Source organism: Rhinopithecus bieti, unplaced genomic scaffold (genome assembly GCF_001698545.2).
Source record: "Rhinopithecus bieti isolate Rb0 unplaced genomic scaffold, ASM169854v2 scaffold_5476, whole genome shotgun sequence".
Lineage (NCBI taxonomy): Eukaryota > Metazoa > Chordata > Mammalia > Primates > Cercopithecidae > Rhinopithecus > Rhinopithecus bieti.
The window spans coordinates 3,943,186-3,960,849 of NW_016805433.1; the positions used below are offsets into that span (position 1 = coordinate 3,943,186).

Here is a 17,664-nt window from a genome sequence, read left to right on the forward strand (position 1 = left end):
TTTGAAGCTCCTAATGAATAGTAGCCCCCTGAAGCTGCTAGGTCAAACTGCCTGGACTTGAAGACTGGCCTTCCACTTATTAGTGATTGAGTTACTTAAAATAAGGATGATAAAAACCTGCTTCATGAGGTGTACTCATCACTTTATAACTTTCACCTGTTGCTATTTGTTTTATTTTAGGGATTTATCATTATTTTTTGAGGAAATTAAAAGAACAGAGATAAAATCCCTGTCATTTATAAAACGCACAGGATAAAAGCAAAAAACCTTTGCTCTGTCGTTTGGGTTCTTCTGTCTATATGTAACAATCTGTTTCATACATTGATCTCATATATGAAAACCTAAATTTTTGTATAAGATACAAGAGAGTGGATTTACCAGATAAACGTGTATTTCACTAATGCAAGGAATTTAACCTATCAAAGACTTTCCCTATTTGCTGCAGAAAATTTTAGAAATGCAAGCAATAAAATCAATAATTTAAAAAAATCTTGTCTTTGGCATGTCGAAGAACTTTTATACTTCTAAAAGTGTAGTTATTTGTAGTCAGTGATGAACCTCTCTACACATCTTAACCCTATGCAATGTTGGGGGTAGAAAACGAGTAGAGATGTTGAGAAATCTTAGGCTAATTGAAATACTTTAGAAACGTCAGAATGTTGAATTACCATCCCTCTGACTTAGAAAGAGAAATACCAACACCCGGGAAGATTACCATCAGAAACAACTTTGGAAAGTTTAATTTGGTCATTGTTTTTAAAATTAGAAATAATGTACAGAAAGTACTGAAACAAAGCATTCTCACAATAAATAGTAGCTATTCCTGTCACTTCTTACAGTGGAGGCCCAATATACATTGTATTCTCATATTTGTACTTCCTCCCCACATGTAGCGCATATTTGGCCAACATAGAAATTTTCATCCAAAGAATGAATGACATCAATGACAGGCTGGTCGCACTCCGCACTCCGGTGGTCCAGGTTAGACCGTGAGGCCACGAGGAAACTGCGGATAAGACAGTGTCCAATTTGCCTATACCGCCTGCTAAACTACAAGTCCCAGTACGCAAACTCCATGGTTGCAGTGCATACTGGGAGAAAGTCTCCACCTCTTCATTGTCCACGTAGGAGAATCTCCGTTGTGTGTAAAAGCGCGGGCTTTAACGCACGTACGCACGGAGACTGCGCAGATCTCCTCGTCTGAGTTCCGCGGAACTCATTTTGAGTGTAGGCGTTTCAGCCGGTAGGATTTCAGAACAGGTTCATTTCCGGCGTCACCGGAAGCAGCTTGAAAATGGCGTCTCCCTCGTTAGAGCGGCGAGAAAAGGGGGCTGGAAAAAGTGAATTTCGTAACCAGAAGCCAAAGCCGGAGAACCAAGGTGATGTTATGTGGGAACCGAAGGCTGGGGTTTGTGGACTTTGAGTTGCGATTTTTTTTCTCGTTCCTTGTGGACTTATAAAACCACCTGGAGCCTGTGCTGTGTATTTGAGTACCAGAATAATCGCTGAAAAGATTGTTGGCCGGGCCCACAGGAACGACTGGCCGATATGATGCCACCCACGTGTTCCTAAGTCATTCCTTTTGCTAAAGGGTCTCCAGAGCGAAGCCGTTGCGGAATACGTCTTCTGTAAAAGGATGAGTATTAAGAAAATGCCGAGGGCGCCTCGGAACCTTGTAGCCTACAGGGGACTGAAAGTCATTGAGGAATAGGGTGAGGTGGGAGCAGGTAGTTCTGATATACAGGAGTGGACCCTGATAATGGGGTGAGATATGGGGAAAGGAGCTATCTGACATGTCCTTAGCTCTAGTTTGTCAGTAAAGACATTTTGAAAGATTTATCAATTCTTGTTTGTCAGATTGCTAAAATACTAGACGACACAGCCCTTACTCTTTAGGTTGTGCTACCTTTTAATTGTTAACTCCTGCGTTGTAGTCTGGTTTTACCCGTTTTCTTCAGTATGAATGACAGAGAAGTCAGAAATAGCCTGGGGATCTGTTCAACCAGGCTCATAGGAAGTGTTAAAAACACTGAACTCTCAATTTAGATGCATTGGGAAAGTATTCAAGGTTTCTTTGTTGTTGCTCATTAAATGATTATGTAACATACATAGCAGAGGATACAACTTATATATAGTTTAATAAAACCATGCAAGAAACTAGCATTCAGACTGTTAAGTAAAATAGAGCATTACCATACCCCTCAAACCCTTACGTGCACTTCTCAGATCATATTCTCTTTTCCTGTATCAGAAGTAACCACTCCGAATTGTGTTGCATTCTCTTCCTCTTCTTGTAGTCACGAAGTGGCTTAATTTTGGCTCTTTTTAAATTTTATATACATGAAAGTGGACCGTATACATTTTTCTGTGTCTTAGATTTAGCTTTGTTTTTCAAACAGGGTGGTACTTGTAGGTGTAGTTTTAGTCTTTTCACTGTTATGTGGTGTTTCCTTGTATGAAAATACCCCAATTTTTTTTTTCATTTTACAGTTGGTGGACATTTGGATTGTTCCTATTGCTTGCAATTATAAACAGTACTGCTAAAACATCTTTGTACATGTCTTCTGGTTAACATGTTCAAGGGTTTCTTTAGGATGTGAACATAGAATTGGAGTCACTGAAGTGTAGGGTGTGTGTAAGTAATGCTAACCTTTTTCCAAAGTGCTAGTGTCAGTTTTGTTCCCACTAGCAGTGGACGAAAGTTCTCATTGCCTTACATTCATATGAATACATGGTGTTATCTGAATTTTGAATTTCTGTCATTTTGGTAGGTGTGAAATGGATCTGGTTGCAGTTTTAATTTCCATTTTCTGGTCACCTATGAGGTTGCGTATCTTTTCACATGTTTTGGGGCTTCCTTAATTGTGAAAATCCTGTGTGTTTCTTTTGTCAGTTTTTTTTCTGAGGTTGTAGTGGGGACTTTAAAAAAATTGATCCATAGCCTTTGAAGTGTTTAAATTGGATAGGGACTTCGTCAGGTAAGCATTGTAAGTAACCAGTTGCAGTGACTCATGCCTACAATCCCAGCACTTTGGCAAGCTGAGGAGGGAGGATTGCTTGAGCCCAGGAGACGAGCCTGGGCAACATGGCAAAACCCTTTCCCTACAAAAAAAAAAAAAAAAAAAAAAAATACAAAAATTAATCAGCCTCACAAGTAGTACCAGCTACTTGTGAGGCTGAGGCAAGAGAATAGATCGCTTGAGTCCAGGAGGTCCAGGCTGCAGTGAGCTGGGATGGAGCCACTGCACTCCAGCCTGGGTGACAGAGCAAGGCCCTGTCTTAAAAAAAAAATGTATATAATATATAAGTAATCACTTTTGTGGAATTTGTGTTCTTTAAAGAACATTGGAGAGTCCTTTATATGAAGACTAGCCAATTGTCTGTGATTTGAACCAGAAATAGAAATAGAAAAGTGGATGTGAGTATAAGCAGAAAGTTTACCTGTCTGAGGTTGATAACATAGGGTAATGCCCTGCTTTTCAAATTTTACTGTGCTTAAGAGTCTCCTGTTGAGCATGGTAAAACACAGACTTCTGTCCCTCATCGAAGAGATTCTGATTCAGTAGGTCTGGAGTGGGGCCCAATAATTGCATTTCTGACAGACTTAACAGTTTATGCTGATACTGCAAGTCTATGGAGCATACCTTTTAGTGTAACTGAATTAGAGTATAGCTGTTGAATTTAAGGAGTTCTTAAAATTCAGTACCAAGTTTTTAAAATACATGATTCAGAAGATAATTTATGGCCCTTAGGCATTTTCTTGTAGTGAAAGGAGTCCCAGGCAGAGTCAGCTTTGTGTTCCCTTAGGCAAGTCTCTTAGCCTTTTTAGACCATCTTCTGTAAAATGAGAATAATAATACACATTCTACCTTTTATAGTTATGAAAGGCGTGTGGAAATAAGGCACTCAAAATGCTTAGGAAAATCTATAATTACCAGAGATTATTAACTGAAAGATAAACTAGAATCCTCTTTCAGAAGTTGTATACAAACACACACACCCAGGTTCCATACACTCCAGGAAAGTCAGAAAGGTTAATTGTATTTAAAATACTAAACAAAATGGCATTGAGATCTTCAGTTTTATGATAGTGTAATGCAGTACACGTTTCTGGAGTGCCCACTGTCTGGCATATGCCAACTGGCATGAAGAGGGATTCTGCTCTTAAGGAACTTTGTCTTATGAGGCAACTGAAGTGTGTACAGATAATTTTAATACAGTGAATTGAAAATGACAGAGGAATGTTCTTCGACTCTTGAATCATATAAAAAGCGGGGAAAAGGAAATGCAAGGAGTACTGGAAAGCTTGTGAATATGTGCATAGGATGTTCATAAAGTGTCCAAAAGACAGTTAAAATGTGATGTATAAATTTTTTCCTTTCTGTAGATGAATCAGAGCTCCTTACTGTTCCCGATGGTTGGAAGGAACCAGCTTTTTCCAAAGAGGACAATCCCAGAGGACTTTTGGAGGAGAGCAGTTTCGCAACTTTGTTCCCAAAGTACAGAGAAGCTTACCTGAAAGAGTGTTGGCCATTGGTGCAGAAAGCCTTGAATGAACATGTATGTGTATCTTATAATAATACATTTATTTGAGACTTTGCTCTTGCTTATGCCTTTAAGTGTATGTATGCTGATTTTTTTAATGGTGCTAACACAGCTGGTTCCTTTGGTTCCTTTGGTATTTTAAACTATTTAGGTACATTTTCTTCTTACCTAATGTTCATTTGTTTTTAATTTTATGAGTAATAAATTACTTTGAAAAATTTGCATACCTTTAATATTTTAGGAGCTTCACAACTGTCTGAAATTCACCTGTGAAGTCCCAATTTCAGAATGCCTGCTCCAGGCCATGATAGTTGTCATGTTATCTGTCCCAGTCTGAGCTGAGTCGTGTTTCTAATTGGATTACTTTTCATCTTAAACGGAAGATGTGGATGTGTCCAACTTTTCCATGTTTATTGCTGATGCTATGCCCCTAGATAACTGCATTTTTTTTTCCAAACTGGGTATTGAAACCCATTAGTGTATTGAGAAGTCAATTTAATGGCTATAAGGAGCCTTTAGAAAATGACATATCACATGGTAAAAGTATGTTTTTTTCATATTGGCTTAGTAGTGTGTGTGTGTGTACATTTATTAGGTTGTGATATAAAATGTGTTTCTCACTGTGGAACTGCTCTGGAGTTGGTTGTGCCATTGTGGGTGAAGGTGGCTCAGCAAGCTGCAGGTTGTGTTTTATAGCTGCGTCTGGGATTGAGCTCTTTTTTTTTTGTAAACTCATAGAGACCCAACCATATATTGAATTGTTCAGCACTTAACTATGTTGAAATATTCTTGAGATTATGCTCACAAGTGAGAAAATAGCATTTTAATTTGCTTTGTTGAAATCTGTTTTTTCCTGTTGAAAGTTAATGCTTAAGTTTTCTAATCATTGCTTTTTTCTGAAACTGTGTTAATTTGCTTTTACTTAGTGTTTAGTCCCCTAATTAGCTATAAAAAAAGTTTGAAAGGGAAAGTCAATTATTACCCAATGGAGCAGATGGTAGACTGGAGCTGGGTCCAGAATAGGGAAGCTGTACAGATTTACATTTTTATCTTAGTGAGATTTTAAGTATGACCCCGTTTGTTTGATTTAGAATTTTAAAATTAGAGGCAATCTATATTCCAGTGGGTACAAAGTATTCTAAAACCAAGTGTAAATGGTTTCAATTGCTCCAGTTTCTTATAGTCTGTAAAATGTGAAAGTAATTGAGTATTCATTATTTATACTTAACTACCTAGCTTCTTCAGGGAAGTAATTGATAGGAATTGAGAGGTGACAGAAATTAATAGGTTGGTTAGGATAGGCTTTATATTTATCTAAAAATAAACTCATTTTTAGACAACTGCTTGTTTGCTCTTTCCTTTTGTAGCATGTTAATGCAACCCTGGACCTGATCGAAGGCAGCATGACTGTTTGTACTACAAAGAAGACTTTTGATCCATATATCATCATTAGGGCAAGAGATCTGATAAAACTGTTAGCAAGGAGTGTTTCATTTGAACAGGTAAATCTAAAATTACAGAGACTTTGTTTGCATCAGTGTTAACCTGTAATAGCCCATCTTTTCCTCCTTCCACCATCAAGTTTTCGTATTTGTGCTTAGATAACAATAGCATGGGCTTGGGAAATAAATGTAATTGTAAAAAATGTTGATAATGTCTTTTTTTTTTTTTTTTTTTTTTTTTGAAAGGCAGTACGAATTCTTCAGGATGATGTTGCATGTGACATCATTAAAATAGGTTCTTTAGTAAGGAATAAAGAGAGATTTGTAAAACGAAGACAACGGCTTATTGGTCCCAAAGGATCTACATTGAAGGTATTTTTTTATTGGTGGAAAACTTGAGTCTCTCCCTTAATAATTTTGCAGAGTAATGAATTTTAACCTGATCTCTTGATACAGGCATTGGAACTCTTAACTAATTGTTACATTATGGTTCAGGGAAACACAGTTTCAGCCATTGGACCTTTTAGTGGCTTAAAAGAGGTGAGAACTATGTATTATGTTCAATTCATTTTTAGCAGAGAACAAATAATTTGGTTATAATATAGTTTATTGGATAATGCTTTATAATTTTATTTTTTTAGAATGTGCTTTGATTTCCCATTAGTAAATACTTTTTATGTCATATAATTCAAGGGAATCATCATTTCTGGACCCTAACATGTTTTGGCCAACTTTGGCAACTATGGAGACATCCATTTCTGAATTAGAAGGTCCACACTATTACTCCTCCCACTATAACATTTAAATGAGCATTTAAGATCTTCAGTCTGTAGCACATATGAAAAACATGGAATAGTCACATATGCCCAAATGACGGGAAAATTGAGCAAAAATCCAGTTATTTGCAGTAGTGTATACAGCCAGTAGAGGTCACACTCTGAAAACTTTTCTTCAAGATATATTTTCTTTTGTTTGAATTTTAGTATAATGTTTAATAACTTTTCATGAACATTTTAACTTTTTAAATGTGAGAAAATCTGTGGAGCAAATGCTATTTCTGTTAACTCCTTTTGGTACTATTACTGTCTGGATCTGGCTTGTGAGGTTGTGCTTCCTTTCCAGGGCCTTTAATAGTAATCCTATTGGCCCTTTTTGTCATAAATTGTCTGCTCTTTTCTCATGGAGCAATAATTAAGTATATTGAATACTTTAGTTTTATAAAGTCTTTAAAATATTTAATTCTTACAATAGAGTCTTGAGGTATATGATTTTATCTTTATATTACAAATGAGAAAGCTGGAACAGGAAAGTGACCTTCCTGTATGCGGTGTCGGTCCTTGTATTCCAGCCCTCTTCTTCCTAAATCACGTTGCTATACAGTGTTGTATTAGTTCTCTGTGCTACATTTTAGCAGTAATCGAGAAACTGTATTGTATTCAAGGGAGGTTTGACTGCCTCCATGAAAGGTCTAGATTAATTATTTAATTAAATTATTTAATTTGATACCCATTGCTTGATTAGATATTTTGCAGTATTTATCCTCTTCTCCATAGCTCATTAAAATCCTTGTGACTAATTCATTTTTCTTTGCAAATTTCAGGTTAGAAAAGTAGTCCTAGATACTATGAAGAATATTCATCCAATTTATAACATTAAAGTGAGTGGTAATTATATGTAACTGTACCAGTGATTATCATACTTCTTTTAGCTACAGAATCCTTTCTTGAAATTAAATGTTTTATGAAATTCTAATGCACAAACAGATAAAGCAGAGCTATTTTGGGTAAATTAGGGGTAGAATTCAGCCTACTTAACTCTACCCCAGTTTTGTAGGTACTTCTTGGAAGCTCTCTATGGAGCACAGTGCAAATACTACTGAAGGGGATAGTGTGTAATGTGTTATATAGTTCTAATCAATGAAAATAAGCTTCACAGAATTCAGTTTTCTTAGATTATACACCCATATATTTAAAGATAAGATCTTTCAGAATTCTGCCTTTTTCTATTAAAATCTGGAATATCTCATGTTGCATTAAAACCTTTTTTTGAATTTAACACTCAAATTGTAGCCCCTTTGAGAGAGATCCATTACATCCCAGTGTGCACAAAGTTTGATTATTCTTGGAAATGTAACCATGGTATATAGAACTATAGAACTATTTTATGATGGGTTTGTTGAGCAATCTACTTAAATTTGATAAACTTAAGTTATGAAGTCACTGTTAGATTAGGGGGAAAGTGATTCTGAGTTACACTGGGATATTGCAGATAAAAACAAAGCTATATGTCTGATCCCTGGTTTGTATCCTCTGATGTTCCAAGGTCTAAAATTTAAATGGAATAGGGAAATGTGAAAGTATTGGTTTTCTGTAATCACGAGAACGTTTACTTTTGTCTTTTTCTATGATGTTTCAGTTGCTACTGAAAACTTCCTGCTTGCAGGGAATATCAGCTAATTAAGAACCCTCCCTGCTTTTATAAGTTGAATTATAAATGTTTTAATGAAATAATAGTTGAAAAGTCAGTTTTATTTTCATCTCATTTTAAGAATTCTGCATTTTGTAATTTCTAATGGTTTTCTAATAATTATACATGTTTGTGATAACTTATCTTTTTCCTTATGTGATTGGTTTAATTTCACCAAAGAAACTAGGAACTGTTTTATTATTTATAGAAGCAATATTTATGTCTGAGTTTGATAAATGTGTGACTTTGGAAAGTAAAAATTTTTACTTTGTTGCATGACTAAAGAGCTTAATGATTAAGAGAGAGCTGGCAAAAGATTCTGAATTACGATCACAAAGTTGGGAGAGATTTTTGCCGCAGTTCAAACATAAAAATGTGAATAAACGCAAGGAACCAAAGAAAAAAACTGTTAAGAAAGAATATACGCCATTCCCACCACCACAGCCAGAAAGTCAGGTTAGTACTAGATGTTGAACTTTATATGAAGGGAAATCGATTTTAGTGTATTTGGTCGGAAACTTTATTGAAGGTTATTTCAGGTGGGATATGTATATATATATATATTGCGTGTGTGTGTGCAGAGCTATAAGAAACTGAGGGTAAATATAAATAGGTATATTGTGAGTTGTGTGCATGGGGGTGTGCAGTGGGGCCTTCACATTGATTATAAACTGCATTCAGGCGGTTTGTGTCCCTGTAGCCACTGTAAATGTTCCATGGATAAAAGTTCAACAATTTAGTCTGCAGTACTCTTTTCTCTGCTTTGGCAACATTCTTGTGACTGTATGCTCTATGATTGTTCTAGTTCTGCAATCTTAAATTTTAACACCCACCAGTTTTCTAAGTTATGATTCCTTTCCATTTTGTCAGCTGTCTTCTGCTTCATTTCCTTTCCCACCATGACCAGTTGCCATTTTGTTCTTGCACATCATTGTTTTGATTCATGCCCCATTTTACTTCTGTCACACCTTCTCAGAAAAACTCTAAAACTTGGATAAGTCTAAAAACTTGACTTCTTCTCTATAACGTGGCTACCAACTTAGGTTAGAGAAAGTTTTATCTTAGGCTGGGCGTGGTGGCTCAAGCCTGTAATCCCAGCACTTTGGGAGGCCGAGACGGGCAGATCACGAGGTCAGGAGATCGAGACCATCCTGGCTAACATGGTGAAACCCCGTCTCTACTAAAATACAAAAAAACTAGCCGGGCGAGGTGGCGGACGCCTGTAGTCCCAGCTACTCGGGAGGCTGAGGCAGGAGAATGGCATAAACCCGGGAGGCAGAGCTTGCAGTGAGCTGAGATCCAGCCACTGCACTCCAGCCTGGGCGACAGAGCAAGACTTTGTCTCAAAAAAAAAAAAAAAGTTTTATCTTTGGATTAAATTCATTCAAAATTCATGTTTCCTCTTAATTCTCTCAGTGCCCTTCCACGTTTAGCATATGACTTTGCATTTTATTGAAATACTTGAGACCACCAGATAAGAACCCCTTTCTGTTTCCTCTTCTCTCACGTCTGTTTTCTTCTGCCTGCATCAGCCTTTTCTATGTGTCCTTTGAATTCCATCTTCACCTATCTCCTGGGGGTTCTTGCTTCATTATTCCCTTCCTTGGCTATATCCTAAAGCCTTCCTTTTCTACTTCTGCTCAGCATGTGAACTCACTGATTTCTATGTGTCTCTTTTCCACAACCATGTTTGGAGTCTTTCAGGGAAGATTTGATGATTGATGGGAAAAATGATCATAGTGAAAAAACAATGGAAGTCACGGATCATGGAGGAAGTTGATAGTAGTTGCAGGGAAAGGGGAGTGATGCAGTCATTAAACCATGCTTCCGTAACAGCTGCCTTACTTCTTATGACCCTTTCTTGGAGTTAATTGACTTATCTTTCTTCCTTAGCTGTGTAAGCTTCTTGAAGCAGTGATGTCTCGATTGACTTGTTCTTACTTATTCATTATGTGACTGGGCAAGTTATTTATCCCATCTGTACTTGTTTCCCTATACCTAAAATGGGAGTAATGATAATACCTGTCTTAAAGAATCGTTATGGCCGGGCCTGGTGGCTCAAGCCTGTAATCCCAGCACTTTGGGAGGCCGAGGCAGGCGGATCACAAGGTCAGGAGATCGAGACCATCCTGGCTAACATGGTGAAACCCCGTCTCTACTAAAAAAATACAAAAAACTAGCCGGGCGAGGTGGCGGGCACCTGTAGTCCCAGCTACTCGGGAGGCTGAGGCAGGAGAATGGCGTAAACCCGGGAGGCGGAGCTTGCAGTGAGCTGAGATCCGGCCACTGCACTCCAGCCTGGGCGACAGAGCGAGACTCCGTCTCAAAAAAAAAAAAAAAGAATCGTTAATGAGGATTAAATGAATAATTGTAAAGAGCTTAGAACAGTGCCTTAGATATAATAATGCTGTATAAGTGGGAGACAGGTCGGTTATACACATTTTACATGTTGGCTGTATTGAATGAATAAGCTATTGCTTTTGCTAATTAGTCACCAATTCCTGATCGTTCTGGCTTTTATTCTGCATGCCACTACGTTTATTCCAGGCTCTCATCTATTCCTCATTCCTCTCCATTAAAATTGTGCTTTGGTCTTTTCAGTCTTCTCGGAAACCCACAGTCATTTCTAAATCTTATCCCTCCTACTTTGTCTGCCATTGAAGCTTCTTCAAATTTTCCCAAAACTCCCCAGTTTCTTCTCACACTTTTCTGAATCAATGACCTTCCATACTGTATCCCTGAACTCCTCTGGGTTATATTCCATGGAGGTGCTTTCCTACCTCCACACTTTTGTGTATGTATTCCCCTGAGCTTAGACTCTGCTTCCTTTATGTCACTGCCATTTTTATTAATAAATCAGTTTGACCCCATTGTGTTTACCCTAAGGATATTGTGACTTGCTTAGGACATGACTTCTCCTCTACATTATTTCTGATGTAATTGTAAATACTGTTTTCAACAGATTGATAAAGAATTGGCTAGTGGTGAATACTTCTTGAAGGCGAATCAGAAGAAGCGGCAGAAAATGGAAGCAATAAAGGTACTTTATGTCTAGCTCACAATATTAATAGCAAAGTTCATAGATACTTGAATTATTTAACTATAAATACATTTAACTAACGTATTTTTTATTTACTAATGTAGGCTAAACAAGCAGAAGCCATCAGTAAGAAACAAGAGGAAAGAAACAAAGCATTTATTCCACCTAAAGAAAAACCAATTGTGAAACCTAAGGAAGGTAATGCTTTCTGTGATGTAAAAGTCTTTATTAATTATGAAAAGTAAACCCATAGTGAATTTGTCGGAATCTCTTCAAGAAATTATCGTATGTTTTCATCAGTTCTCTTAGCATTTCATTAATTACTGATCCTAAGGACTTTAGAGGCAGCTAATGCCTATTTCAGTGTGAACTGGATTGACAGTCCTCTCCTGACCTCTGGTCTGTGCTTAGGAAAGACTCTTTGTTGTGAAAGATACAAACCCAGGGCAGCCAGTACATCTTCTGTGGAAATGCAAGAAGATGATCTCTGAGCTCTGCTCTCATGCCTCTCAAAGAGGAATTATCAGAAGTTGTACTTTTTCTTCTCTTTCTGTGATTTTGGCTTAGAGTTTGGCTTCTATATTGGTAACATGGATTTCTCATCACTTTGGACTAAAGGACACTGACAGGTCTTATTCAGGAGCTATTAGTGTGAAAGTGATTGTGGTTTTTAAATGGCAGAAACTGCAATCACTTTCCCACTAACCTAGTATTTAAAAGACGCTAAGAGAAAACATTCTCATAACATTTCTAGTCTCATTCTGATGCATCCTCTCCTCTTCTGCATTTTTCCCCCCTGTGGTAACACTTGTCCTCTTCCTAAAGTAACCCTCCAAAGTGAACAGTGACACTGAGGGGAGAGGGCACCCCAGCAATTATTGTTGTCCTCTTCTAAAGCTAACCTCCAACGGTAACTCTAAAGTCATCAGATTTGATGTGTTCACCCTGTCTCATGGCCCCACGCGGGCTTTCATATAAAACTGGCAGGCCTCATCCGTCCTGGATGTGAACACTGACGCACTGCAGGGGGAGAGGGCGCACCCAGGAATTATTGTTTACTCCTCTTGAAGTAGCCCTCCAAGTGAACGCCCAGTGACGACTGACGGGCACGTAGGCCCCAGCAATAATTGTACCAGACGTTGGTCAGGACAAACAATATATACGATTATTTAACCATATTGCTGTTATAGTTTTTAAAATACTGTATTCTGTGGATAATTATTGGTTATATGAAAGGTATAAAAAGGTCTATAGTATTATAATTTCCGTTTGTAACCCTGGTCAGTTGAGGTTGCTTTGAAGGTACTCATAGCTAGTTAACCAATGCTAGGTTTCTCACACGGGGTGGAGGCTTTCACGCTCTGTGCTTCTGCAGGTGTGGCTGGATCAGTTTTTGCTTATGATGTCTTTATCTTATGATTCTTTTTATGCTGTGATACTGGTCTGAATAGTAGAAAAGTTGCTTTGTACACTTATGATGTCTTTTATGCTGTGATACTGTACTTTGAATAGTAAGAAAAGTTGCATTCTTTTCACTGCTTCCTTTCTCTGTTTTGCTCTTACTTTTGTCATTGATTAGATAGTTGGGTCCTGTTAGGGGAACTTCCAAATACGCCCAAATTGTCTTTATTACCAAAATGTTGTTAAATACAGCAAACTCTTGTTAAATAGAATACTATTAGTCATTCATTGAATTAATATTTGGAAAACTTTAAGTTTTTGTTTTGGTATTAGAGGAAGTAGATTTTGACCTGTAGCTTATGGTTAGCTGATTAAACTTACTGAGAAGGGATACATGTAAATTATTTTAATGTGCAAGATGGAAAATAATGAGAACTCAGAAGTTCCAAAATATGGAAAAGAATGTAGGTAAAATAATTTAGTCTGAAGTAGGATTTAAGGAAATAGTCTTAATATAGTTGAATCCAGTAATTGGTTCAATCAATCATGCCATTTTTATGTATTAAAGTATTTTATGGTTTTATTAGTCTGAATAAATTTCTGACTCCTTTAGGCAGGTGTTTTATATTTTATACTGTGATTTTCAATTATAAGAGGACTCTGAAGTTACTGCTTTAAAATATATTCTTTGTTTTACTTGGTAACATCTAAAGTGTTACATGTATTGTGCTTCTAATTTGTCTAGCTTCTACTGAAACTAAAATTGATGTGGCCAGCATCAAGGAAAAGGTTAAGAAAGCAAAGAATAAGAAACTGGGAGCCCTTACAGCTGAAGAAATTGCACTGAAGATGGAGGCAGATGAAAAGAAAAAGAAGAAAAAAAAGTAACATACCCCAAACTCCTTGACTAGAACTATCTCCTTTTGTAAAGGATTTTGAGATACCAGGCATTAGTTGCCTTATTTGTGAGAAATTTTCTGAGGGTTTTGTTTTGGTAGTGGTTGTTCATAGAAGAGTGTTCTTTATAAATTATTATATTATTGTGTTTTTTGAAAATTTTGTACTAGAAAGTGGTATATTTGTCTTTGTATACATTACGACCATTGTGATTATCCATTAAATCCAGTGTCTGATGCCATTGGTTAGTCTTCAGATATAATGATGTCCTAGCATTTGATGCTCCCTTTAATGATAACAAACAAATATTTAGGTTTATCCCTTTTGAAAATTTGGTTTTTTTTTAACAGTCCATGAACAGAAAATTAAGGCCTCTAAAATCAGATCCCCTAGTTACTCCTGTGTTCTGAATCTGGGGAAGTGGTAAACCAGAAAGACATCAGGTTGCAAGAGAACAGGGAAAACCAGATATTTAAAAAGTAATAATGGCTACTGGAGTTACTAAGAATCACCTTAAAAAGTGCTACTGTACCTTGCTCATTTTGCAGATTTAGAAGCTGAAACATGGGTTAAGTTACTTACTGAAAGTCCACCTGTGGCAACCTGTAAACAATGCTTATTTATAGAAAAGTGGGAAGTAAAGATGAGTTTATCTGATAGTTAGGAAGTTTCTTCTTTTGAGTAAGAGTATGGCTGCAACATACACTTTTTTCTGAAATGTTTTAAAATAGAATTACACCTAATTGTTATTCACTGTTATTGGTTTAAAAAAAAAGCCGTATTTGAATAAGGTTGATATTTGGGTTTTTTCTTTCCTGGATTGTATTAGTCCAAAAGAACTAAATTAGGGTACTTGTGCTGTACCAAAATGGTAATTATGACAGACAGTATCAGAATTACTGAATTAACAATGAGAAAGAGAGAAGTATATCTGTTACGTGGATATATGGGCCAGCCTGGATGCACAACAGAGTAGTAACCTGTGAAACAAACATAGAATATCCTCTTAGACATTGTTCTTCATACTGCACTGACAGAATTCACGTAGCTCTTAATGAAACAATTTAAGATTGATGTACATACGTTTGACTTGATCTCGCTGTTGGTTAACTGTAAAATTAGGGAGAAGAAAGAAAAAAAATTAAAAGGGTTCATACAGGTGAGGGTTTTATTTTAAAAAGCTAAATCTTTAATTGTAACCATTAACTGGCTTTGGTTTTGGCTTTATTGCAGTGACTTTCCAAGTTTATTCAAAATTTTTTGAACTGACTGAATTAACTTGGTATTTTAAGTTGACTTTTATATAAACCTTTTATAGAAAGGAAACTATACCATTGCTATAAATGGAAAATCACTTTACATGTAACTAGCAGGTAATAAAATTTAAAAAATAAAAAATATTAGAAATTATTTCTAAAAATAAGTTTCTTCCTGAGAAGAGTGATACTGTTTATGATGAGTCCATAATAAAAAGACAGTGACCTCTCTTTCATCCAATCTAGTATGTCACTAACTCATCATTACGATGTTTGGCTATCAAGTCATTAATTACACCGCTCCTTTCCCTGAGCTTTATTCAAATTTTGACATTCAGAGCACTGGGAAGAAATAAATTCCACAACTGCCTTTAGCCTTCTGGATACTTTCTTTTATGAAATAGAAACCGTTTCCACAGCAGTTCTGCAGCAGTCGCTAATAGATGCTCATGGTAGAACCCATCAATCATCTGGTCCTCTGGGCACTTGTGAGCATCCCTGGTCTTCATACCTGTGAGTAGGCTTTGTCTGTGGTGAATTACTGTAAAGATGCTACCCTCACTTTTCTTGGCAGTTAGTCCATGAAATCAAGAGTGTGATGTTGTAGTTATTTTTTCTTATATATATATATATTTTAAATGTTCAATATTCAGCTATTGAAACAAATGTACATCTGTGAACTAGCTAAAATCATCTTATGTACCACTACTATGCCCAGCACATTTTTAAAACAGTCCTGATTTGGCGTCCAAGGGTATTTGTTGAACTACCAGCAGTATCTAGGAGACCATGAAGGAATTTATGCTCCAGTGCTAGCTATAATTTGTCTGAGATGGAATCTGTTAAATAAAAGCTTTTATCCTCTAACCTTTACCTTCATCAGAGCTTATAAAAGGTCAAATGGTGATCCTTAAGTTTTTTAGTCACATCTTACTTATTCAGTATTAGTGCGAAGAGTAGAATACTTTCAAGTAAGCCTAAAGTTACATGAAAACAAATTACATAAATCTAACTTTGAGAATAGGAAATTAGTGACAAGATCAATCTGTAAGAGCACTTATCTGAAATAAATGAGTAACGAGTTTCACATCTTATAAACACAAGTTAGCATGTGTTTTCTCAAGAGTCCAAGGGTTTTCATTATTGGACTAAAGCTTTAATCTTCTAAATGTTATTCCCCAAGATTAAAGATCATCTCAAGTTAGATCACCAAAGATCAAAAGCTAAAACCAGAAGTATTTTTGTCATTGTGGTGGTGGTAGTGTTACTAATTGCCTAAATTTTTAAAGGGAAACTTATTTTTTTCATTGGACTGTTTCATTGAAAAAATAGAAGCAGAAACTTGCCCAGAGTCACAGTGGTCGAACTGGAAATTGCACCGAAACTTGGCATACTGGTTCTAAAATCCAAAGTTTTAGCCCTTATGTATACTGGTTAACTTGGAAGGAAGAAATATATATATGTTTTGAAGGGCGTAATACAGCAATGTGAAAAGAAGAATTCAGTGAATATATGTTGATACCTTGATATTAGCTGCATTGTGGCTACATGTTAACTGAGTTTTCTTCACAAGAGTGATATGAGTGAAATAAAGAATGGACTGGAAGAAAAATGGCTCAGAAAACTTTGCAAAAGTACTGTTGTGTGTAAAGATAAGTATTCAACATTAAATGGGAAGGAGGAGAACAAGCAGTTTAATAGGTAAAAATTTATAATTTTAGGCCTGGAAGGGACCTTAGAAAACATGTGAGCAATGGAACACTTTTTTCTAAACTAAATTTCATGCAGTGAAACTTGGCCCACTCTGTCCTTCTGCTATTCTAAGCACCCTACTCTAGCCCGGCTGCTCTGAGTTCAAGTTTGTTACAAATATGGACACAAAAGTACCACAGGATTTGCACAGCTTAATAGAAGTTTCCCCTTCACACCATGGTAAAAATAAAAACATACTGGGATGGAAGGACTTGTATCTAGAACAAGAACCAGAAATAAACTCTTGGCCAATTACTAATATTTCAAAATCACAAAGCAAAATTTTGCTTGGATGTTTAGTAAAACATCCTTGGAAATTTACCTGCATGCAGGTTCTACACTTCTTCATTAAATGCTATCCGGCTTATAAAAAGTGCCATGTTGCAGCTTTATTTTCATTTTTTGGAGATAGACTCTCACTGTGTCACCCAGGCTGGAGTGCAGTGGCACGATCTCTGCTCACTGCAACCTCCACCTCCCGGGCTCAAGTGATTCTCCTGCCTCAGCCTCCTGAGTAGCTGGGATTACAGGGGCCCACCACCACACCCAGCTAGTTTTTGTATTTTTAGTAGAGGGGAGTTTTACCATGTGGCCAGGCTGGGCATGGTGGTGTGGTAATCCCTGCTACTTGGGAGGCTGAGGCAGGAAGATCGCCTGAACCCGTGAGATGGAGGTTGCAGTGAGCTGAGATTGCACCATTGCACTCCAGCCTGGGTGACAGAGCAAGACTCCGTCTCAAAAAAAAAAAAAAAAGAATTCTGTTTGTTTGGATGACCTGTTTTACTTACTTCTGATCTGGCTGAAATTAACAAATCTTAGGAATCTTAGTCTACAGTTTCTGACGGTTTTTTTTTTTTTTTTTTTT

The 17,664-nt window shown here is 36.8% G+C and overlaps 2 protein-coding genes across 3 annotated transcripts in view; one reads left to right on the top strand and one right to left on the bottom strand.

Annotated features, from left to right (window-relative positions):
• Positions 1–1,150: 1,150 nt before the first annotated feature.
• KRR1 (KRR1 small subunit processome component) lies at positions 1,151–16,579 on the top strand. Of its 2 annotated transcripts, XM_017872520.1 has the most exons (10): positions 1,152–1,379; positions 4,388–4,560; positions 5,913–6,047; positions 6,234–6,359; positions 6,444–6,527; positions 7,588–7,644; positions 8,739–8,909; positions 11,416–11,493; positions 11,598–11,691; positions 13,640–16,579. In XM_017872520.1, exons 1-10 carry the CDS (start codon positions 1,295–1,297, stop codon positions 13,780–13,782), a joined length of 1,146 nt encoding a protein of 381 aa, XP_017728009.1. In that variant the 5' UTR covers positions 1,152–1,294; the 3' UTR covers positions 13,783–16,579. The 2 variants fall into 2 exon arrangements, with proteins under 2 accessions (XP_017728010.1, XP_017728009.1); XM_017872521.1 differs by lacking the exon at positions 6,444–6,527 and having other exon boundaries at positions 1,151–1,379; positions 13,640–14,578.
• GLIPR1 (GLI pathogenesis related 1) overlaps positions 14,579–17,664 on the bottom strand; it is a 23,908-nt gene continuing 20,822 nt past the window's right edge. Inside the window, exons 5-6 of the mRNA XM_017872522.1 lie at positions 14,875–14,901; positions 14,579–14,771 (exon numbers count right to left, since the gene is read on the bottom strand). Of these exons, the coding sequence (XP_017728011.1) occupies positions 14,617–14,771; positions 14,875–14,901 (182 nt within the window). The 3' untranslated portion in view covers positions 14,579–14,616. The remainder of the gene's footprint in view (positions 14,772–14,874; positions 14,902–17,664) is intronic.

Excerpts from the sequence above, each read along its gene's own strand:
- KRR1 (XM_017872520.1), top strand. The coding sequence starts at position 1,295 with ATGGCGTCTCCCTCGTTAGAGCGGCGAGAAAAGGGGGCTGGAAAAAGT. Across the intron at positions 7,645-8,738 it reads ATCCAATTTATAACATTAAA|AGCTTAATGATTAAGAGAGA; the intron begins GTGAGTGGTAAT and ends GCATGACTAAAG. Across the intron at positions 11,494-11,597 it reads AGAAAATGGAAGCAATAAAG|GCTAAACAAGCAGAAGCCAT; the intron begins GTACTTTATGTC and ends TTACTAATGTAG.